The sequence below is a fragment of the Colletes gigas genome, unplaced genomic scaffold (assembly GCF_013123115.1).
Source record: "Colletes gigas isolate AHSC1104 unplaced genomic scaffold, ASM1312311v1 Colletes_gigas_Sc00001, whole genome shotgun sequence".
Taxonomy (NCBI): Eukaryota; Metazoa; Arthropoda; class Insecta; order Hymenoptera; family Colletidae; genus Colletes; species Colletes gigas.
In genome coordinates, this window is record NW_025106630.1 from 4,773,165 (window position 1) to 4,798,789 (window position 25,625).

Sequence of the window (25,625 nt, forward strand, 5' to 3'; positions counted from 1 at the left end):
CTGGTGTTTCACGGGTTTGAAGTTTGGATCGTGGACCATGAGATGCTTCACGAGGGTGTGATTGTTCGGGAACGACTTGTTGCAAGAAAGGCAAACGTGCTCCTTGGCGCCGTGTTTCACGTTCATGTGACTGTGCAACTCGGCGTTCGTGAAGAACCCTTTCTTGCAGACGTTGCAGTACCTGGTGTACTTGTCGAAATGGCGTCTCTGGTGAGTGGTCAGTTGGAAAGCTTGCACGAAAGCGTGGCCACAAACGTCGCAGACGAAGTTCCTCTCGCGCGTATGGATCCTTCTGTGGACGGCCAGAGTGTTCGTTCTCTTGAACGATTTTTCGCAGATGTCGCACTGATACGGTCGAGCGTCACTGTGAGACACTAAATGGCCTTCGTAAAGGTTCTTTGTCCTGAAAATCTTTGCACACATTTCACATTGATAAAACGTCTGAGGCGAAAACTGTTCAGCGAGACGAGTCTCTTCGGGCACTGTCTGTTCTTTCGTCGCTTTCGTCCCGGGTTCGTTTTTGATCGACAACGAATTCACGATAATTTCTGTTTCGAGACAGAGATTCTCCGAAATTTCGTGTTCCTGCTTCACCGAAGTCGACAATACTGATTTCTCTGTCGACGTTTCGACGTCGACACTCGAACTTCCTGGACACGCAGATCTGCGAAGAAAATGAGAAAAAAAGTTTTGTCAATAGTAATTCTTACTCTATCGAATTAGATGCAACGACAACTTCAGTTTGTTTTTTTTTTACAAGAAAATCTGCTTTTATTAAGGAAGGAACAAATTAATTTACATGTGATGTAGTACACTGATTTTACACGAGAATACAGTATTAAAACTTCAAATAACGTCTTACGTTCTTTCCTCTTCTTTCTTCTTGGACAGAGTGTTTTGTATTCAGCGCTTCCACTGTCAAATACTTATTTCGTTCAGTAGTTGTAGCGTATTACATGCTGGACAATGCGTTGAATTAAAATCCCCTATTCGAACTTTCATAACAAAATATTTTGCGTCTTCCTTCAAATAAGATTTTTTTTTTTATATAAAGTAAACTTTCATAAGAATAACACTTCTGTACTGCTCATGTTACTTAATGTTTTGGTATAATAATTAATAATAAAGTTGCTTCTTTTGTTTCACAATTTATGGAATCGTGTTTGTATTTTATTCCTTGTTTCGTAAGCGAAGTATTTTTAACGAATATAAATTGTGCCAACACTGAGCCTTTAATTAGACCGGTGAAAATAGAAACTTGGTATCTGGTACAACAAACTTTTATTACAAGTTTTGCAACGATATGTAAATAGTATGCGAATTAACCAGTTAAGTGTGTTCGACGACTATATCCGTCATGCGTAAAATTTTGATACAATTTGATATTTAAATTGTAATTTTGGCGAAAACTAAATTATATTCGTAAATTTTAATATGTTTCAAATGTTTCGAGGTCAAGGCAAAATGAAACAAACAAATAAAAATTATAAATAATTAATATAAAAAAACCACATATACTACGAATTAGTTTTCGTAAATGTATCGTTGTCTTTTATTAGTTATCACAGAAGCAATTACGGATTCATATATTCATTATGCATTGTACCATGCTTCGCTCAACGCCATTCTCTAACAGCAAGTTAAAGTAAGAAATTGATTTTTCATGTTTTTTTTTCGTTCATATACAAAATATTTATGTTAATTTCAGTAAATAAATAAATGTGAGTAATGAAATGAAAAAAATAAAAGTCATTTTATTACAACCTAATTTCATATTACACATACTCTGTGTTTGACGTATATACCCGTCATCGTTTGATTATCGCGACACACACTGGTGCGCGCTTTGCAAAAAGATCGCCACAGTTAACTGGTTAAATAAACATAAGGCTATATTTATCTTGCTTCTAAATAAGGGTTACATGTATATTTTAAACACTAATATAAATTCTCTGATTACTTAATGAACTTAATACTCTGATAGAGCAAATATTTGAATTACTGTAACAATTAAAAAGCAACAAAGAGGTTTCATCCTTACGCTTTTTAACATACGATTTCCTAAACTATTTATTTCAGAAAAGGAAATATAAAAATACGTACATTACATATATATTATTGTTATACAAAAAATAGATTTATTGAAAGAAACAAATAATCTTGTATTTATTTGCCTCGTAAAATTTGAGAACTTACATTTAAATGACAATTTATATGAACACGTTAAAAGTTCTGTAAATTACAAAATACGGGCGTTATTATTAATGACGTGATAACTCCGATAATCGACGTTAATGAAATATACAATTGATCAACTATGTAATTAACGTCTCAATTTTTTATATGACACGGTATAATGCGCACGAGTGCAGAACAAACTATGTGCAGAAACGTAATGTTCGTTGTACGTGAACTGAGTTTCTTCTTCGCACGCCCAGCAAATAACTTAAAGTGTAGCAACTATCAAGGAAGATTATATTATACTGAACAATTTCGTTCTATCGTTCCATTTTCACTTTACTGACAATATATATTACTAATATTTCATCTCGCCTTGTGTTCGTATATTAAAGTATAACATGCAAGAAACGATAATATTAAACAAAAGCGTACACAAATATTTGTACGCCAAACACCATCCTTCTATTTAAATTTATCAAACTTAATTGCGTCGTAGTTTGCTGTGTATCATGGCACCATGCGAATTAAAAGATCGTAGGGTAATCTTTTGTTAGAATGATTACTTAATGAAACAAAAAGATCTTTAGGTGTATACTCGAACGAAAATATGATGAGCTATTTTATACATTAGTTGAGTATTAATGAACCTCTCTCCTTATTTGCCGATTCTTTATTGCAAAACTTGTATTTTAGCCCATTATTAACCTGGTTCATAAAATTTAATTGCAATATTCGCTTTATACATTCTTATCAAATATTGTATGATCGTTCTACAATGTAACAAATTCATACTTATTTAGAGACACGAGGGTTCTATTCGCCAGATTAAAAAACCTCAGTACTTTATACTTATAATTATCTTTGTGTAAATAGCAGTTTAAAAAACATGAGAAAAGTCTGAATAAAAGTAGTAATTGCAACTGTATATCGTTCAATGTATTGTCTACCATGCTGATATTTTTCTAAACTAAATAAACCGTTTAAAATTTGTGTTGATTAAATAAAGGGTTACAAATTATATTAAAACACGTATTTAGAATAGCTCAGTAAAACCAGAACACCCAGTTATTGTTGTTGTTTCGAACACGGGAAAATGTTGAATGATTTCATTCACGCGGAATAGTCATCAATATTTTCTCAAACAAATCTTACATTCTTTCGAATAAAATTTAACTCTCCATAATCTCGTGACTTTGAGATCACATATCCACGTGTCCAAATTTTTAGAAAGCTAATTAAGGTTCGAAAACGAGGCAAATGGCAGGAGAATCATCTATACTAGTTACCAGACGCACGATTCCTTTTACGACAAAAAAGCTATCTAAGATTAGAATAAACAACACTAGCAAGGCTATCTCTTAATAATACCACTGAAGAAACTATCTCGAGAATATTGGTGAATACTTCCTTGTTTTCTTCTTGGGCAATAGAAGCTAGAGATACAATATAGTCACATCAAACTCAACTGCTAGTTGAAGGCTATTGAAGGACTACTATATCCATGGCTCTATCTCTAATCTTTCCGTTCCACTCACATTTATATCAGAGACACAAGAAAGTACGAACCGGCAGGCACATAACTCACACTCTTGATGAATTCTTGATATTTTTAAGCTCACAATTTAGAAGATTCCCAAGCTTTTAGTACAAGTGCAAAAGCCTAGCACGTAAGACCAGTTCGTAATAATGAATAATTATAATATATTCATTAATTTTGTCACCAAACATTTGCAGTGCAGTGTAGCTGTCCTTACGATATGATGGTTGAGAATCACTAGTCTAGAGAAGAAGACAACATATACACACATTCCAGGCATTATACAACAATTCATGTAACTTAATCTAATAATTGCTTTAGAGGAAAGACATTTCTATAGAATAGTGAAGAAGATAGACTAAGAAGACTTCAATCTTCAGCTTCAGAGATCAAGTTAAAATAAATTCTCTAGTCGCAAACTAATTTACCAACGAACAATGCATGTCATTCTCAACAACGGAGATAACTGGATGTTTCGTTCTTGGTGTACTCGATGCGCTCATATTTTCAGAAACTATTCCACATAAAATTATATAAAAGAACTGCCATGGTAGTCAAACTTGTTAAGAGTTCTTAATACTTAAAATACACAATCCGTTCTTGGTATAACAGCTTGTTATTACAGCGATGCCTTGGAAATTGGCCGGTTGCTATCCCCGCAAATTCTTGGAACTGGTATCCTGGCTTATCCCAATGGCCAAACATGTTTACACAAACAGAAACACCTGGGATTATTTTGGAAGGTCTATCTCTCTTCGACTTTGGCTAGTTTCAATCCCAAACGTCGACCAATGTCCAAGGCACAACCGTGTTTGCTTCAAAAGAAGAGAAGATATTAGTCACTCTTATCGTAAACACCGCTTTGTGTTCATAGCGAATGTATCGCCTGGTCTTTCACTTCACTTTTTCTCGTTATGCGACTTCATGTGGGAATTGAGCGTTCCATGCTGGGTGAACCTTTTCTGGCACACCTTGCACTCGTACGGTTTTTCCCCGGTGTGCGTTCTGAGATGCACGGTTAAGTACTTGCGAACGCTAAACCCTTTACCGCACACTTCGCAAATGTGAGGCTTCTCGCCGGTGTGTATGCGCATGTGGACCTGCATGTACGCCTTACTGGACACCGTTTTCCCGCAGATCTCGCACGGTATCAAGTTCTCGCCTGTGTGCAGCCTGGAGTGCACCTTCAGCGCGCCTTTCCAGTGGCTCTCGAAATCGCACATGCTGCACTTGAACTTCTCCCGTTCGCCGTGAGACTTCATGTGCGTGTTCAGGTACGCGGCGCTCGCGTACGGCGTTTTGCAAATCTTGCAAATGAACGGTTTCTCACCCGTGTGGGTGATCATGTGTCGGTCCAGCGTTTGCTTCGTGTAGAAACCTTTCCCGCAGATCTCGCAATTGGCCATGTACTCCTTGTTGTGCTTCATTTTGTGCAAACGCAGATCGTACCCGGACACCTTGGACACGTCGCAAATGTCGCAGACGAACCGTTTGTTGTGCTGCTTCAAATGGATCTTCAGGAACTCCTTGGTTTTGAAGCGCTTGTTGCAGAACACGCACTCGTACGGCCTCTCTTTCTGATGCACTTTTATCATGTGTTTCTTCAGCTTGTCCTCGTCGATGAACGGTTCGTCGCACTCGACGCATCGGTCGATTTCGTCCGGGTTCCTTTCGTGGTTCTCTCTGTGCTTCAGGAACGCCAACTTTCTGCGCATTCTTCTGTGGCAAATGTCACACTCGTAGACCGCCACGCGCTTTTTACTTTTATCGGGCGATTGTGTAACGACCCTTGGCTTTAGTCTCGTTTTGCTTCTTATTTTGTTTCTCGTTTTACTTCTCGGTTTACCGTCGAGTTTACGAGGTCTGCGAACTTTCTTTTTAACAGGCGTTGGCTCCGGTTCTAGATGCAAATTTATATCGATCTCTTCGGTGAACTCTAACGTATCGGTCACTATCTCCTGGTGTTCGAACTCTTCGATAGTGCAAATGTCGGTTTCGTACTTGATCACGACCATATCCTCTAGCGTATGTATCGGCTCTAATCTTGCAGTCTCGATCTCGATCACCTGGCACCTGAAATGGACAAGACTCGTCAACTTATGAGAAATAATGAGTAGGATGCTTAAAAGGGTAATAAACAATTCATGTTCTTATGTAAGGTAGATTTTCTTGCGTTAGGAAACAAAGTCTCCGTGTTCTTCCTCTGGTCTGATGATCTAACATGAATTATAATACAGGACGCTGGACAGGTATAATCGAAACCTATCGACAGCGATTCAACACTTGTAAATATTGTATACAAAGTATACATAAGAAGAGATTTCTTTAGCGAAATACATATTAACGTGATTGAACCATCTTACGAACCAAGTTGTTAAAGAACGATTAAAAAGCAAAGAAAAAACAAAGGATTTCCTTAAACGGGGCAAAGTGTAAGTGCCGATTAAGATTTCTCAGTGCATGCTAATTCTCTGTCGAAGAAATCTTCGTTTGTAAAATTTTCTTCGGGTTTTTTATTGACTCTTAGACGATGTTTTTGTAGGCGTTTCCTGTTGTTGATTGAACGTTTACGTTAGTTGTTTCATACCACTAACATATGCGATTTTACGTCCGTGTGAATCTTCATATCTACATATGTAAAATTCTTTAATAGTTTTCGCTCAAATTTTGTGTGGTACTTGATTCTAACCGATAGGAATCCATCGGTGTTTTCTTGTATTCATTTTAGTATACACTTTTAAAATCGCAAAACTTGTATTTATGCAAAATTATTGCAGATCGAACATGCATAAATCTTCTCTAAAACTTTTTATAGTTTGATGTGCTTCTAACTTGTAATGAATTAGGAATACTGCAAATAAAAGCACTTATTTTTAAATAAGTCAGAAAATCACAAAAATGTGTTAGAATTATTTATAAAAAATAATATAACTTGTAGTCTGTATCTGCTTTGTCTTTCTTCAATAAATTTTAATTATTAAATAATTAAACATATTCAGTTTTAAAAGAAATTCCCTACAATTTTTACTTAGAAAATAATTCCTCCTGTATTCGTAACACAAGAACTGTTCTTTTCCGTTTCATTTCGAAACTTTTACTTTACTTACCAGTTTTTGAATAAACTTCTGATCAATACGAATAATTATAACTATATATTATAAACTTTATTACATTTTGTACAGTGCACACGATTGATATATAAACTAATTAAACGCATCATTCCATAACAGAAATTACAATTACCTATGATTATACTATTTTTAAAAAAGAGGATATTTCTCTAACGATATATTTATAATTTCAAGACAAATTAATTTATCACGAAAGCTCTCGATTCCGAGTCCCGATACCCATTTTTATATTTTCAAATTCATACGACTGAACGTAAACATAACAAAACAGATCGTTTACTCAATATGAATTACTATTTCAGCATCGATATAAAAATTTGTACTAGTATATACGTATACTTGAAACGATAATTAAAACAAATCCAATGAAACGCTCGATGAAGGCACAACGGTTCCATTTTATTTGACGCCCTCGTGTCGACGCAAATGGGCGCTAAGTGTGCTGCGTTGAGTGAAACGTTTCTCACAGATTTTGCATTTGTAAGGCCTCTCGCCAGTATGAGTTCTTCGATGTTTGATCAGATATTTCCTAGAGCTGAACGCCTTTCCACAAAATTCACAGATCTCCGGTTTCTCGCCAGTGTGTATTCTAATATGAATCTTCATATATTGCCGTCTGATCAGCTTCCCGCAGACCTCGCAAGCCACCTGACTCTCGCCAGTGTGCGTCCACAGGTGTTCCTTGTAACAATAACTATAAAACGTCTCGAATCCGCAGATCTCGCATTTATATTTCTTTCTGGTTTCCGGTTGACTATGAATTTTCATGTGACTTCTCAAGTAAACTCGATTACCAAACGACTTGTGGCAGATCTCGCAGGTGCAAGGTTTGTCCTCGCTGTGGACGCTCATGTGAGTCTTCAGGGCCGCTTTCAAGTAAAACCCTTTGTTACAGATCTTGCAGAATTCCGTGAACTCTTTGTTGTGTCTTCTAATGTGAATTTTTAAATAATACTCGGACGTGAACTTGGCGCCGCAGACGTGGCAAATGTGGGGCGCTCCGTGCAACGTTTTGTGCACGTTCAGGTATTTCTTCTTCTTGAAGACTTTCTGGCACACGTTGCATTCGATCGGGCCCGCTTGTTCCTGCCTTCTTTTCATTCTCGTCGCTTTATCCCTCGGCTTATGCTGCCTCTGTCCAACCGTCGCGGTGTCGTTGCATCGTGCGCGTCGATGCTTGAACAATTGCAATTTCTTCGCGAAGGACTCGCAACAAACGTCACAGGTGTATTTCTTATCGGCCTTGCGCAACGCTTCTCGCGTTCGGAGGATCGACTGCTCGGTTCTGTGCACCAATAACGCGGCATCGGTATCGAACTCGTCGTCGCAAGATTCGCATCGACACGACAGCATCTCCTGAACGACGCAGGATTTGCTAGGTGCATCCTCGACAACTACAGAGAACCGATCTTCCTCGTTTGACGAGTTAACGGTGCGCGATCGATTAGGCCTGGCTGGCATCGACTTCGTACATTTCAGTCTGTAAAAAGATAACAGAGCATAAGCCGCCTTCGAATTGCACACCTGGGCTTACACCGCACAGAACGAAGACGTTAAGGAGTTAATGTTGCTTTAGAAGTGTCTCGGGTTAGCGCAGCAATGGCGAAGAAATATCTTTCGTTTTCTAGCGAGCTGCATTTAACTGTAATTTTGTTGTTCGCGTTGGACGAGGAAAAATGTCTGATACTACGTTAAATAAAAGTCGTCGACGAATGTACAGCTCGGATATTGAAAAATGTGAAACTACTTACTGCATAAAACCTGTAAAACGCATATAACTACGAATTTATGTAAATGAAACGGCTTGAAGAGTGATCATCTTTCAATATTTAAGAATCTTAATTTTCATTTTTTATTTCCTTCTAAAATTAATATTTAACAAAAATAAAAGAAAGAAACTAATTACCTTTAGTCCAAATAATATTACTGAACGGTGCAAAATACTGAAGAATATTTTATGTAAATCTGAATGATCACTGTTATTTATTTGTATGGATTTGCTTACAAAAAGAGATCTATCGTCGCACCTGATCCACACGAACAACGATTCGATACTTTATAAAAGTAATTGCGATCGATTCATACAATTCTGATTAATATACATAATTATAGGATAGATTAACGAATAAAATAAGTACAAATTTAGACGCTAACATTCATTCCTTCAACAAAATAAAAATCTCCAAATTTACGAATACTCGAACTACTGATAATACCACCTATTATATTTAACAATGCATTAAAACAACATATCACACTACAAATAGTTACAAACTATGATTCTCGATAAAAAATATGTTACCCTTAATTCGCGCGAGGTATAACACAAAGAAGCCACATGATGAATAATACGCACTCTATGTTGCGTGACAGAATTACATTCTAATTATAAATTAGCAAAGGTGCAATTTCACGAAATCAATTCGTGACATTATCCATTACACAATCCATTGATATGGAAAAAAAATGATACTATCACAAACTGAACTAATTGTAAGCTTAGAATAGCGTAATTCGTGATTGTTCTTGCGTTCAATTTGTTTGCATACCTAAAGCGTCACTAACTACTGTTGATTAAGTCTACCCTATGTATTAGAATAGCGAATAATACGATATATCTGCTAATTCTGTAACTTGTTGTAGCTCCTTAAATCGGACACTTTAAATGTATAACTAAGGCACTAGGGCATATGTGATATTTACTAATTTAAAGCACTCCCCGTAAAATTCTGACGATTAGAATTACATACATACGAATCTAATTCACAAGAGAGCATTAAATCATTCTTGCATATAAAACGAGCTTGAGTATTTAAAAAATATAATTCAAAAAACCTTCGGAAACATGGACGGCTGCGTGATTCGTAAAACTTTCGTTCAACAAAATATGAAATACGAAATATTATAAACTATAATATCGATAAGAACTGTTCCATATATTTACACTGTCTGTATTGTATGTTAACTTATACCCTTCTCATTATTAAACTTGAAACGAATGAATAGTAAAGATAAATTCGTAATTAACCTTCTAAATGTAACTAAAACGAAACTCTAAAAGTGCACGTAATCTTCGTATTTCGTTTTTATATAAAAGTGCGGTATAAACTAACTAAATATAAATGTAAACAGAACTTGTTAAAACAGTTTCTAGACGGTTTTCTAATACAGAACTTACCATTTTAATACAGTAGCAAGGAACTCACAACATAACACACTATATTCTAACACGTTAATCATTGAATGTTAAATGTAAATATCGTTACAATGCGTAGTGATTATGACTCAAGTATTCATACACAGAATTCAAACGTATCAAAAGCTTAAAGACAAAAATACAAAACAATTTAAATGCTGTAAATACCAACGTGAAATCTCTCGATCGATTACCATAAATTGTATCGATTCTGTACGTTATTGTATAAAAATAAACGAGCATTCGAATTACGATTTCGCGTAAAAGTCCGCGTACACCCCCGCCCCCCTCGCGCCACATAGTAATGAAGAATGCAAATAGTCCATTCGTGTTCGAACCGAAGTAACTCTCCTCTTTATCGTGAGTTTAAATGCGATAATCGTGAGAGTCTTTCGTGAAACTGAGATCGTTTCAGGATATCTGTTCGATCGTAACCCGAAATATCCTAACTAGGTAATAATATAGTTATAGTGTCGAGGGATTGTTCTTCGTGCTGGACCTCTGGTTCCTGCTGTAGCTGCTGTTGCTGCTGCTGTTGTTGTTCCTGTTGTTGCCTAGCGCTTTGCTTCGCGTGAGTTTTCAGGTGCGAGTTAAGCATCGTTTTCGAGGCGAACGATTTGTGACAGAACGTGCACGGATAGGGTCGATCGCCCGTGTGACCCCTTAGATGCACCACCAGTGTGGTTCGTTGTGTGAATCGTTTCTCGCAGTGGGTGCATTTGTGCGGTCGTTCGCCCGTGTGCGTGCGTCTGTGAACGCTCAGATAATTCTGCGAAATGAATCCCTTGCCGCAGAGATCGCAAACGTGTGGCTTTTCGCCGGTGTGCTTGCGCAGATGAACGGTCAGGTAGGTCTTACTGGAGACCGCCTTGCCACAAACCGGGCACACGTACTCGTTCTGGGGTCCCACGTTCCCGTGCGTCTTCATGTGTACGAGCAACACCTGCTTCCTGGAGAAACGTTTGTTGCAAAGCACGCAATGATGCTTCCTCTGCGGCGGCACGTAGTCAGGCTGATGCAATTTCCCGTGCAACCTCAGACCTTGACGATAGCGGAACGTGGCGTTGCAAATCTCGCATTGAAAGGGCTTTTCGTTGGCGTGTTGGAGCGACTGGTGTTCCTGGTAACTGATACGCGAGACGAAACTGTCGCCGCAGATCTCGCACTCGTATTTGTACTCGACATTGTGCCGTTTCTGATGAGCAATCAGAACCTCTTTGCGCGTTGTGACGTAGCCACACGTTTCGCAGGTGTGACTCTCGTCCGTCTCGTGCTCTAACTGATGCTCCTTCAACGCGGATGTCGTGGCAAAACTACAACCGCAATGTTCGCAAACAAGCTGGTCGTCGTCCAATTGAGCGTTACTCTGCTCGTGCATCTCTAAATGCAATCCAAGAGCTTGTTCGGAAACGAAACCATCTCCGCAGAGACTGCACTGCACGATACCCTCGGAGATGATTATCTCCGCGCTCGCCACATTCGATATGTGTGAACTATCTGTGATGAGCAGCTGCTCTGTGTCTTCCTGATCGAATATCTCGTTGGGCCCGCATTGCTGCTGATCCTGAGGCATCATCTCAAGCTTTGACACAAAATATCTGGAAAGAAGAGAGACACAAACGGAGATCAATCAACGTATATTTCACATTTCATTGTTATAACTTTATTCGCTCTTTCATTTAGGGAGCGTTAGCTTTAGTAATAATTTAAATACCCGCGAATATCTTTAAAGTATTTAATAAAGTGCCTCGGTGCTTTCCAGTATTTTCTTTATTGCTTTCTCACACTCCTTTCCTTATTATCGTTGTAGATTATTCTATCAGTATACACGTTTTACCGGCTTTTATAACATCACCGAGTGTATGCTATAAATACTATTTATTAAAGAAAGTATATCGTTAAATATTGCTTAAAATAATGTACCTCCGAATAATCTTTTCACTATCGATTAGATACACCGAAGCCAACCGAAGCGCCTAAGTGAACACACCCTTTAAAATTACTCAATTTTTCAAATAAATTACTCTATTACAAATTGTATTGTATTTCTTTTATTATAAGAAGAATAATGTTAAATGTTTAACAAACTATACAGTAATTTATAATCGTGCAATGGTACAAGATTACTTCTTGCCTCAATATGAATTCTCTGTTACACACTTACCAACATGATGTACTGCTTTACCGATGATCCAGTCACGTGACACAATCCGCCATTTTGGCTTCACTCACTCATTCATCAACACAGAACGTACTACTAATTGCCAGCAATATTAATTAATGAACGTGATAGATTTTAAGGAACGCAATGTCTTACGAACCACATATTTAACGTTAAAAACGCGATTATCTCAAGAAAAAAGAACTATAAATCACTACTATTACTCATGAAACTTCAACATGTTGTATACAAGGGCATTGATTTTTAATTTCACAATCAAACATCATCATATTATGAATTCTCTTCAACTGGATACGTTTACGAATGATTATACATGATCGAGACAAAATACTATATTTTTAGTAGATTGACTTTCATAGCTTGTTAATGAAACTTATGATTTATTGTAAATAATAATAAGACTGCCAAGATGGAACACATACATTTTTCTAATAACATTGAAAACTTTAATTAGACGAAAAATTACATTCAGGAGTGACAAAATTCTCAGAAATTCTTTAGCAACGATCAATTACAACTATACTATTAATAATATCAACACCAGAGATCTTACTTTTACAGAATACATAGAAATATTTAAGCGTCTTCATACTTACGTTTTATGATCATATAATATGCAGTAACCAACCCTGTACTTACATTAGTTAGAGGCACATGAATTCATTTTTAAGGCTAAAAATGCTAAGCTGTATTATTTCCCTCTATCAGCTTAATCCAAAATAGTTAAAAGAATCGTATACAATATTCAATGTATACTAAAAAGTTTCCCTATGACTGTAATAATAGTTTTGTAAACATCAATTAAATTCTAACACATTAATATCATTAGCTCTTTTCCGTTTAAAATGTCTTTTCTTTCAATCGATTAAAAATTCTCAAAAATTCTATCTTTTAGGCACATTAAATTTAAAACTTAATTCATTATACAGGTACTAATTTTCATTGTATGAAATTTCGCGTTCGAAAATACCGTTATTAAAGAAAACCTCGTAATACTATAAATTTAAATAATTGAAGACATCCTATCGCTTTAAATACCTAAAATATTCATGTACGAACAATATCACAGTGATCACATGCATGTTATATGTAACATTAGTAAACTAGCAATTTTGTTACGTATTCCTAGGATTAATCAACAAATTCGTTTCAACTTAAACATACAACAAACTATCACCGTCGTTAAAATTTATAAAAATATCAACAGAAATAATTTTGATAACGTCCCTATCGCGCGTTATAACATACGCAAGGTCACTTATTAATTTTTAAGCAATCTAACATCCAATTTTATAATAAACAAGCTATCGCCGAGTTCGTTAAACAAAATTTATCTTTCTAACTAAAGTCGTCAAAAATGCGATACGAACACATGGAAAGAAAACATTTCGATTTCCCTATCTAGTTTATCCTAACACTCTATTCCTATTGCCGACTAGAAACAAATACGAGTATTGAACGTTTCCACCGTTTTGTGACTATAACAGATTAAACTTTTAATCAACGATAAACTAACTCCCAACTTAAAGAAATAATCAACCTCTGTAACAAAGCATGAATCAGTGTCTCGCACATTCAAATGTGCATTAACAATTATCTCCTCGCAGAACCTACCGAACCCAGAGCTCTTCAGTGTTTTTTCATGTGATTAAGCATAATCGTTCTGGTAACGAATCCTTTACCGCAAAGTGTGCAGGTATAAGGCCTTTCACCGGTATGATATCGACGATGGACGGTAAGCGTGGACGCCTGTGTAAACGACTTCCCGCACATGGCACAAAGATACGGTCTTTCCCCGGTATGGATGCGTTGATGCACCACGTAATATTTGCGATGCGTGAAACCTTTGCCGCAGACGTCGCAAACAAGCGGTCTGGACCTGTGCACGGCCTTATGCGTGGTCAAAGACTCGATGCTGGCAAATTGCTTCGAGCACGAGTCGCACGGGTACGAGACTATCGATTTGTTCGACGACGCCACGGTGCCGCTAATACTGCTGGTGACCGGATCACCGTGAGAAACAACGGTATCGATGATTCTATCGTTGCCCGGCAGAATCGGCTTGTGTGTTTTCGCGTGATGATTATACAGATTTCGCGTCTCGAAGCGCATCAGACACCTGGGGCAGGAGTATGGCTTCTCCTGTCCGACCTCGTGCATCCTTCTGTGACGCTCCAGGAGCGTTCTGTAACGGAAGCTGGCCTGGCAACGATCGCAGGCGAACGTTTTTTCGACGTTCGACGTCGATATCGTCGGTACCGGCGCGCAAGAGGTCGCGGGCGCCGAATGCGTCACCTCGTGCATCCTCAGGTGACTCAGGGCGAAGAAACTCCGCGAGCAAACGTTGCACGAGTACCTTACCGGGTTCTCTAAATTGTGATCGAATTCTGGCAAAGCGGTATGGCTGGTTCTTATGTGATAATTCAGTTTCAGCGAGCTTCGAAACTCGAGCCCGCAAGTGGGACACGGATGGGACTCGACGATGATCTGTACGTGATCCATGAGATTCTGATCGGGACACATGGACGGCATGTGGGAATGGACGGTTTGGTACGTCGTAGGCATCATCGACGACTGATTGGAGAATATAGAGCTGTTCTGAAGCAAGGTACAACTGACGGGTAAACCGATATCTCCCGTCTCGGGCGAAGGTGAGAGTATTTGTCGCAGCATCCCGGACAATCCGCCAAAGGTCTCGCTTCCTTCCCTGAAATCGACAAAACCCAAGGACAATGCATCGGAGAACAACCGAACGGTATACATATAGCATTGCCTTTGAATCGTTCTCGTGATCTTGCGTTCTCTGTTGCAACAAGGCGGTGATTAAGAACGATAGAAAAGCAAAGAAAAGAGATTTTTTCTTTTTGTACACTGTGTGAAATTTCTGCAAAGTGACCGTGCGAAGTGCTTGGGCATTGTGACTTCCCTCGAGATACACAACAGTACAGTGCGACGAGAGCATTAGGTGCAGAGATCGAGCTTAGAGAGAGTTTTGTCGTCATCGTTACTGTCAAGTAATCTTCACGAGCTTCTCCACGTGTTCGTGGACAGATCCGTTCCGAAATATCGTAACGAATACTTTGTTTATATCATTTTACCTTTAGGTATCTATGATACAGTGTCTTGTCATTCATATAATCGTTAAACCGTTAAATAATAACTTTACGTTTGATCCTCTTTTGCGACTTGATTTGTATTAAACTCGTTAGCAACGAATGCAATTAAAGAAATTAAACGTTCCCGTAGTTTTACTTTTAATAATTATTATTTCTCACCTTACCACGTCTCTAGACTCATAAAAAAATATAATTGGCACAAACTGAGGAAGGAATTAAAAAGTTTCTACAGCAAACCAGCAGAAAGAAGAAAAAAGTTAAGCTATAAAACTTGGCAAAAGAGTTAGAAGAAAGCAAATCCTTGTTAAACAATCATCATTACTAAATAGAATACGTTTGGAAATAAAATTAATACAATATATTACATTGAAATTAGATTCTCACCTTCAAAAGGAAATCCAACATCCATGCATCGTCTTCCTCCCTCTTCTTCCATCACAAACTGTGGCCGAGGCTTTTCTTCTCCAAAATTGAACAATGTTAAATATTCGAGGGTGTAAAAAACACGCCCAAAGAAAATGTATATATTGCAATTAACAATTGCAATAAAAAAAAAAAACATTAACAAATGCCAGAGAATGCACGCGAACTGTTAAAGGACACATGATAACAATGTGGAAAAAAATGAAACATTTTTCTGTTTCTTTCAAACAAAAACATGAAATGTTTCTAACCACATAGTAATCAGTGAAAAAATGATGATTCGTTTAAATTAAATGTTTCTTGCGCAAATTAAATAAAATATTCTGTATCAGTACAGAATACGCTGCGCAAGAAAAAAAGATGTAAAACGCGAAATATAAAAATTTGCTTTGTTTACCGGCGCGTTCACGCAGCCTGGTAGTACACGTACATTGAAAAATAACAAAAAAAATCGCGATGTAGCAACGCAGATCGGCTCAATTTTCACTGACCCGTAAACAAAATAATGGACGCAGCACTATAGTGCGCGATGGAAGTTTGTATCAACTTTTGGCGCGGCAAATTTCCAGCAAAAAGTGTGCCGGAGCGCGCTCAAAAACACGGATACAAACGACACAAATCACGGTATATTCAAATAAATCGCAAATTTGCGGAATATAAATGCGATACACGAGGTTACAATGAAAAATAAATTCAGTTCAATGTACAAATTATACTTACAAACTATCGGATAAAAAACAAGCGTGTAAATATACAAAAGTGTGATACTCGCCTTAAAATGTACATAAATGTCTTTGCAGTCCTCTTCATGCTTCGTTTTTCGTACGATGATTATTCTTCGAATCTTCACGTTTCGACAGTTATTTATTCTAATTGTTTTTTTTTTTATATCGTCTTTGATATCAGGATCGACTAAATCCATTTTTTGCCATAAAACACTATTGCCATTTTGGACTGGCATCCAATAACAACGATGCCAGCCACAAACGATATTTGATTCGAACCGAAATTGTGGCACGAATACCACCAGTTATCAGCGGCTTTTTTGTTCGCAGTTAACAGAACGACAGCACTTATAAACTAACCGGTATAATAATGTAACTATGTGGTCCTGACGATAATGTAAAGCGTAGGCATTGGAAAGCACGAAGACGACAAGAAACGGTATTCTTTACGAATTGTATAGCTTGGCGACACGTTGATGCACCAAGCATCCATCGTGACGTTAGTTTACGAAATATTAGTTTGTGATTTTTTGTCGGCCTATTGTCGGCCGAGTGCGGCATTTTGTGCCTTCACGTAAGCGTGGGATATTGATACTGACAACATGTAAACATCTGGGTTTCAGCTGAACAGAGGGATCAAATATTCACTGCTATAAATCGAGCATTGGATAACAATAGATTGAACTACATACAAATTTAAAGGTGTAACGTGAACACGTTAATAAATTAGACATATAATTAGTGGAATCCCTCTGTTCATTTAAAGTACACGTATGAATAATAACTATGATAGAGCTCATTTAAATCGGGTGTATCATATAAATAGGACACTGAATATTATATGTAACGAGTTTTTACTATCACTATGAAACCATCCTCATTTAAATGAACTCTACGTACATGCTACCACATGTAAAAGTACTAAAGTATTTTGCAATCTGTTTCATAAAGTGAGCATATTTCTTAAATAATCTTTAATAATTCCAGCAAGTAAAAATTATTTCTTGAATGTTAAATAAATCCGAATGAATAAAGTTCATATAGAAAGATCGTTTGACTAAAAAAATTACACATCAAATTGCAAAATACAGAGAGCCAAAGATGGTTGTGGGGTGTGTATTAACTTACCTTGTAATTCTAAGCCACCTTATTTGCTTGAATTAGGTGACTAACTTTCTAATTTTTTTCAAATCTTTTTTAGAATAAATGTTAAAATAATCCAAAACATATTTATAATTAATTATTTCAGCTTTTCTGGATGACGCAAAATCTATTATCCTTTAGAATATATACGCAGGTTAAATATTAGTTTATATTCAACTGTCCATGAGACTATAGTTTAAAACTTTGAATTGTAAAGCGAAATTATACGAGAAACTAAGTAAAACGTTATTAATGCACATCTCCTGTAATTTATTTAGTAACTGTTGTTAAACCAAACAAAATAAATAATACATCGCGATCTACTTCGGATATTAAAATTGAATTTGCAAAAGAAACATTAACGAGAATATCAGTGTCAGTGTCTGTGTTCTCCACAACAAATCCGCACCTTTGGCCCTGAAAAATTAAGACATGGATAAAAAACTCACCCAGATTTGGGATCCCCATCGGCTGTTTGCGGCATTGGAATTTCAGGCATATCTGCAATTTTCTGTTGCTGCAGTCCTGATGGGCCCGCTTCATCGCATGCCAAGGAAACGTTTACAAAGGTTGTAGGCTCTATAGTTCTACTATTGGGATCTTCTTCGCTTTCTTCTTTTACAGGTAGGCCTGCGACATAGAATTAATTTACATAAATTTTAATAAATAATTAAAAATAAAAATTTTTTAAACAAGAAAACTTATAATCCCGCAACGCACCTTCATCTCCATCGCACTCGTCATCCGAGTTTTCTTCATCTTCACTACTTTCCTCTTCCTCTTCTTGTTGCGTGGAGCTTGTTTGATTTTGTGATATTTGGTTATGTGTTGTTTGTGAACTTGGACCAGGCACTGCCTGAACATTTTGTGCAGAATTGCTGCTTGTGTCCATAGGAACTGAGGTTATTTGTTGTTGTTGATTAGTATTGGATATTATCATAGGAATACCCAGGCCTATGTTGTCCATCATGCCTATACCCATGTTGTTTTGATGCTCGCTTACTTGCTGCATCACACTGCCATCTAACCTGTTCTCTGTACTCTGTTCTTGTTTCATTACATTCTGTAATCAAACAAACAGAACAAACAAAATTTATTAGGAAGAATTCAAATTATGTAAAAGAAAAATATATATGTGGACTAAGGGCAACATAACCTTCTGACAAATCAAGTAACAAGTACCAAAATTTTTAACAAATGTTTCAAATATAAATATATGCTGTGAATACATATATATATATTCAAAAAAGCAATAAATAATTCAAAAACTTACAAAATACAATATTTAAAATATTTATATCTCTAGATATAGTGGTAACTAAGATCAACACAGAACTGAATATCTAACAAATAAAAGAATATCAGTCTATTCATTTTTTTTTTTTCCTGTATTCCATGAACTTGCTTCAATAAACTGACAGTAAAGAAGTTAGTTAAGGAAAAAAAAATTACCGGATTGAGAACATTGGTAACATAACCCTGTTTGCCTTCCATTCCAACTTCTCCTAGCCATTGTAACAGTTGTTTTTCTGCATTCACTGTTGTATTCCAAAATTGATAAAATAATTCTACTTTATACACACAATCATCGCATATCTTCTTCGGTAATTTATCTTCTCTTGCAACCTGTAATCATGAAAAAAAATAATACAATTTAAAACAGAAAATAGAGACATTCTATTCTTGTGAAATGATTCTAAATTCATTTTGCAAATATTTTGCAAAACCATAAACTCTAAAACAATAGAATAATTTAATACTAAGGTCTATCATTTGTAGATGGTACAACTAAGGAACATCATTTATTAAACAAAGTTCATTAATATAATTCGGTTATTCGTTAAATTCTTCAAAATCTATAAATGAAATTTACGCATTGTCATACTTTATGGGCAACAGTAATTATGCAGTAGCTCAGAGAAATATGAAAACTCGGTTGTATCTATTTTATAACAGGAACAATGATACTGAAGACAAGATGTCGAAAAGGAGGACGATTATTTAGTTAGCGTAATCGACAAAAAAGAATGCTGCGTATTATACCCGAATAACGAAATTAAAATAAATATTGGTAGAATTTAGAAAATATTTTGGAAATATCAACGTGTTACGGTAAGAAAAAAAAGCGCGGCAAAATTATATTAAATAATTTCGGGAGCTATGAACGAATTACATGAGAACGAAAAAAGAGGGAAAAGGAGAGAAAAACAGTGCAATGCTAAGGCACAGCTATCTCGGTCGTCATTATTTCGAAGCTACTTGTAATTGCTCCATGCGTATCTTCAGTGTACAGGGCGATCTCTGAAAGAATCGAAGCTAAACGCATTTCTACTGGGAGGTTGAAAAGTCGTGGACGGCTGAGGAAACGCGGCGTAACTATGAAAATGCACAAAATGGCGGATCGCCATTGTCGATGCGATGGCGTAGTTAGCTTACCTTCACCGGTAGACAGGCGGCGATCTTGAGAAAAATCTGCCGTACGTCTCCCTCGCCATCGAAAATCGGTACCGAAACACGGTCCTTCACGAGACACAGCCGACACAGGTCCAGATAATCGAGGGAGGACATTTTACCGTATAAAACGCCAGCTCGAGACGCAAAGCCGCGCCCGTAGACGCGAACGCTGTTTCAACCCAAGCCGGAGAAGACCCCGCGTTCTTCTGTACGCGTCGTTTGCTCACTACACTTCGGCCAACTTCGCCGGTATTCGGTTACGTTCGACTCCCTTCGTGTGACTTCGTAAGTCCTCGGTGGGATGGTTGCGTATCGATCACGTCGCGTTCGAAGCCAACCGCTTTTACACACGACAGTTTCGAATATTAGAAAGGCCTCTTTCTTCTGAGAACATCATTATTTAATATGGATTTATTGTACCATTTAGGAAATCATTACCAAACGAAAGGAACTTGAGCTTTCACGGTATATTATTTATATTTTTAAATTGATTTTAATTTTCGGTATGATTTATACTGCGTTTTACATTACACAGAAAATTTCACAAGATGGCTGCAGTCGTTGCTGACTGTGACTCTGTCTAATCGTACTAAAAATACATATAACAATCGAAGGAACAACGCGTATTAGATTTACCTTTGATGTAACTGATTGATCGACCAGGTGTTTAAGAGGTCGGTCGAGTTAATGTAGACCTATCAAGTTTTCATGAACAATTACATACTCCCACTTCTGCGTATGGGTACAGTCACGCATGATCAAACTGACGGGACATTACTGTCGTACGAGCAATAGGGATGAATCAAGGCTCTGCAAAGAATATATTGAATTCTTACCGAGCAATAATTTTTGAGGTACACATTTCTATAATGATCACGTGATTGATTAACGATTAGCAAAGAGCATATTTGCGATTGTTTTATTAGTACATGAAAATATATTTTAACTATCAATGGGATACGTTTTAACATGTTAATTGCATGTAATTGACTTGTTATTTTATTATTGATGAGTTTTACTTGAGTATTAAAATCCAATAGAGCTATTGAAAATTATACGTTTATGAATAATAATTACATTATTTTACAAGATATTTTACAAATTATGAATGATTAATTAATTGTTTTAAATAGAAACTGTATTTCTTTTTTTTTCGAAATTTGTATCTATAGGATACGAACAGAAATTGGCACGACAGAATTTTACGATGTTCTAAACGTTTCTCTTCTAAACATATCAGTAAACAAACAAATTGTATTATTCATTCCATGGTCAATACACATTTTTAATAATTCTTACACACAGGCAAGAAGTATAGTGATGCAAGGAATAGCAGAGCTACAGTGCTGCCACGTTTCTCGTTGAGACTGAGCTGGACTGAACCACTTACCCTCACGTCGTCAAACATATCAATGACCTGCCCTGTCCTTTCCGTTCCATGAACTTTGCTGGATATAACACACCGGATTTAAATTGTACGTTCAACTACCTTTCAAACTTTTTACGTCTTTAACTCTTTTCCTCGCTAAAATATATTTACAAGATGTTCGAAAGATGTTTAAATTGGCAGAACTTACATAATATCGAGCGAATGTTCAACATAGAATCTTGTCACCAGTGTATTCTTACCTTCTTCCATTATTGATGGTACTACCTTTTGTTAGCTCCTTTGTAAAAGTGATCTAGGGATATTTAAAAAAAAAAAAATACGTGCAGGCACATGATGTATTTAAATTGATATTTTATTATTTTTTTAAAGTAATCAAATAATATTTTATATGATGGCATTTATTTTTCACATAAAACTAAAAGTGCAAAACATTCATAGAGAATAATGAAACTTATTAATAATATATTGGTTAGGTGCCACAAAGTTCTAAGGTTATATTATTTAGCAAATAGAAAACAATAGTTGGAGACGTAATAATCTTCATTTAGTTTTAATTATTTCTTCGACGCTCATTACACTTGGGGAAATGTGGCTTAATTATATGCCAACAATTTGAGAAAACCAGATCTCTGTCTACTATTCCAAGTCTGTCCGACATCTGGCGTTCACGTGTGTTTATAATATGCCAATTGCTATACGAGAAACGAGAAGGGACCCTTCCAAATCCCAGTTAGAGTTTTGGAATTTTTGAAAAATTTAAATACGATCGCTGGTTTTTTAATTTAATTCCATTTGCCGGACTAAATGAAAAACAGTTCGATATTCTCATAGATTTGTTTTACAATAAAAGTTATTGACAGAATTAATTACAAATCTTTTGTGCAACTAAGAGAAATGAAAATCGTACAGCGTACAGCATTTCGGTTACTTTGGTTCAGGTGTTCAAGACGGTCATTGTAAGGCAGAGAGTGGGGACTCGTTCGTGAAATTTCCCCCACCACATTGGCTGTTTCTTCGTCTCGACTGTAGATGGCTCCACAGACCAGATCAGGAACAGATACTTCAAAACCTAAGCTTTCTTCGTAGATGTTTAAATTATTCCGTCCGAGGATGGAATATTTAAAAACTTTTGAAAAGAAAAAAGTCTTGCGTATTATGCTTTATGAAAAGCAACCCAAATACCTTCGATATTAAGAAACTATACATTTTGCAGACGATGTTTTTTATGAATATCATATAGCGTATGTCAGGCATGCCCACAGCAGGAGCATCTCACGTTGCTTGTTCCCCTCCCACGCACCGTAGGTAAAAGAGAAAGACGTAGATCGCGCATCATAGAACGAGACAGTTGAGACTGTCTTATAGCGCGTATTTTAACGGAATAGAGATAGGAGAACTCTTAGAATCTTTAAAACCAAGCTTGGGCATGCCTGACCTACGTTAACTCTCGGACTACGTACAGTGTTGAGGGTCAAATGTGACCCTTATTAAACCTATTTACGAAATTTTAATTTCATTTTTATTTTCAATACATTGGTTTCATTTTGTAGTTCTTTATCTATACATTCCATCGAAATTATAATATTTATAGGCAGTATGAGATTTCGATTTTCGAATTCTGTAGCACTCGTTCAGAGATTGTAAACTTTTTCATTGAAAAATTTTACGAACCGAAACTCGACTGTCTTGATACTGTGACACACATTAGATTTTCTTAAACTAAATACTTAGAGGATAGCAGACAATTTGGAAAACAAAATATATTTCTTATTATTTTATAATATTTAAATATTTTATGTGTATATACAAAATATACTTGTATAGTGATTGTTATTATAAATTAGATTAGTTTGTTAACCAAGAGTGACGTACTAGTTACTATATTTGTTGCGCTGCTTACGGTAATTGAATTTAGATTTAGATTTTGTAAAACTGATAGTTAAGAAAAGAGGCCGAAAGGAAAAGAAGTTTAAGAAACACTGGTATAAACTGTTAATGAAACACATTAGTCGACACACAAACAACATAAATAAACTATTAAAATCTGAGATAAAAAGGGTTAATATGTGTGTAATTGCATTGAAGGACAAAAGGTTTTCGTTGTTCATCGGGTACATTGGAACAGAAATAACGGCATCCGTTTTAGATAAAAAAAACTGCTTTATTGTGGCAGAGCACATGTATTATCATATACCAGCATATAATTAGGAAGTCCATAGTAATTTACAAATTACGATCCACTTAAACGTCGGTACACGTGGCGGTGTATGCAGGCAGATTTGGGAACCGATTTCGATCACATGCATGTTGTTACCGTGTTTATTTTCTCCTTATCATCTCTTCGCTCGTTTATCTTTCGTTTTCGTTTAACATTAATTTTCTTTCGATAGTTTGGGATGGGAAGGGGACGAGGGGAAGATCTTCTAAAGATCATTGCAACGACGGTACACTATTTATAATATATGAAAACAAGGGATATGTGGTCTCTTTCCTTTCGGTTTTCGAAAAAATTGTACCCGTACAAGCCATTTGGGACTTCTATTTCCATTTTCTCTTTCTCCTACGAAGAGAACCTTGTTTCTTATCTTACAAGTAATCGTGATTATCGCAAGTGACAGTATTTCCAGGCAATTTGTTTGTATTAACACACCCTCCTTGTTAATTTTTAAGCAAGAATGAAAACTCAATTAAAGGTCTTACGCATTTATGTAATAAGATATCTGTTTGGAACACGATTTGATCAGAGTACGCATTCGTCAATCCTCCTATTATGTACAGCTTTAGGTGTCTTCACTTCGTATTTATTTTCACTTTTCAAAATTATCAATGCTATTAAGAAAATTACGATAATACTTTTAACCAGACGAAGAGGCTCTATAACATCAAAGAACCATTTAATTTATGAAGAAACAATTTTATTCTTGAAGTTATTGGCGATGAAAATATATAAAATAATATTTGTAACAATATTAAACTATCTGACAAAATCAATAAAATTGTCGTGAATAGTTTAATAGGAGGACTAATTATTAAAAAATTTCGACAATACAATGTGCTAGATTTCATTCTATTTCTCTTGCATTCAGTTTTTAGAGTGTTTTGTTTTTCGTTCGACGTGCTCTTTTCTTTCGCAATTTTTTACCAGGTCTGCGTTATCAGTAAAACCGCGATAAAACTGTATTATTTCGATGCTCATATGTAGGTAATTAACTTGTTAAATTCGTAGCTATGTACTTACATTTTATGCTGTAACAATAATAGCAAAATTGCGTGAATGTGTGTCTAAATTTTCTCGTTTAATTTCACATCTTTCCGAGTTGCCGTAATTGTAAATTTACAACTATTACAAATATTATTGTTTATACTCGTGTAAGGTAACATTAATGGTAATCATCGTGTTCGTTATCTACTAATACAAAGTTAAAAATGCGGGAAGTTGAAATTTTGCGGTCGTGCCGCAGAATATATTCGTGTGTCTATCCGTACATGCATTTTGTAGCTGTTTTTCATCTTATTTTTTCACGTTCAAATTTGACGTTCAGTTTTTGATTTCGGCAAAGCCGAAATTAAAAGACTGTGCCACCAACAACTATCATACGAAGTAACTATTTGCAAAAGGTAAATTTCAATGCGTGTAACACACATAAGCTCGTAAATAAAATCGAAATAAGATACGAATTTTAGACAAGAAAAGAATGTCTCTATTTTGATAAAATGACACATTCGTTTAATTTCGATTTTTTTCAAATTTAGAAGATCGTTCGTCAAATTTTTATGCTAATGATGTATTCAAAACGATAATTCGACCGACTGAATCGCCGATCGGGGGAAGTTTACGGAGTGAAAATTCCTGCACATTGTATTTAACTTTAGTACAACGGTGTGTGTTAATTAGCGATGTTTGAATCGTTCAAATAGTTTCTATAATTTGTCGCTTGATCGTCGATGCGTGTCATTCGGTATTGTTATTGATTTGTTTCTTTTTATTGAACATTAAACGTTAACTGATTCGAAAATCATGAAGCTTTCGATCGCGCTATATTTCACTAAACAGGTGTAAATGGTAATCGTCTTTGAAAAGTGTGAGTCATTACGTTAGACACTTGACAAGAATTTTTCGTCCGTTTCTCTATATTAGGGTTCAGAA

At 36.2% G+C, this 25,625-nt stretch overlaps 3 protein-coding genes across 18 annotated transcripts in view; all 3 read right to left on the reverse strand.

The window, feature by feature from the left end:
- Nucleotides 1-20,287, reverse strand: part of LOC122397159 (zinc finger protein 436-like) — an 82,316-nt gene extending 62,029 nt beyond the window's left edge. For 15 of the 16 annotated variants that reach the window (XR_006259085.1, XR_006259086.1, XM_043396159.1 and 12 more), the window contains exons 1-4: nt 20,071-20,287; nt 19,087-19,260; nt 18,355-18,697; nt 18,084-18,264 (exon numbers count right to left, since the gene is read on the reverse strand). Coding sequence is in view for 14 of the 16 variants with exons in the window: in XM_043396159.1 (XP_043252094.1) it covers nt 18,084-18,264; nt 18,355-18,697; nt 19,087-19,260; nt 20,071-20,202 (830 nt within the window). In the remaining 2 variants the exon portion in view is untranslated. Of the gene's footprint in view, nt 1-2,252; nt 5,792-18,083; nt 18,265-18,354; nt 18,698-19,086; nt 19,261-20,070 lie in introns of those variants that run through there. The other variant, XM_043396223.1, reaches the window with a different exon arrangement.
- LOC122397313 (zinc finger protein 239-like) lies at nt 10,371-11,754 on the reverse strand. The gene has a single exon (XM_043396428.1). The coding sequence runs from the start codon at nt 11,619-11,621 to the stop codon at nt 10,491-10,493; it is 1,131 nt and encodes a 376-aa protein (XP_043252363.1). The 5' UTR covers nt 11,622-11,754; the 3' UTR covers nt 10,371-10,490.
- LOC122397303 (gastrula zinc finger protein XlCGF26.1-like) lies at nt 13,486-15,494 on the reverse strand. Its single transcript, XM_043396417.1, has one exon. It carries the CDS (start codon nt 14,988-14,990, stop codon nt 13,857-13,859), a length of 1,134 nt encoding a protein of 377 aa, XP_043252352.1. The 5' UTR covers nt 14,991-15,494; the 3' UTR covers nt 13,486-13,856.
- Nucleotides 20,288-25,625: the final 5,338 nt, after the last annotated feature.

What these genes read in the sequence shown, in the direction of transcription:
- LOC122397313 (XM_043396428.1), bottom strand. Translation starts at nt 11,621, where the DNA reads ATGATGCCTCAGGATCAGCAGCAATGCGGGCCCAACGAGATATTCGAT.
- LOC122397303 (XM_043396417.1), bottom strand. Translation starts at nt 14,990, where the DNA reads ATGTATACCGTTCGGTTGTTCTCCGATGCATTGTCCTTGGGTTTTGTC.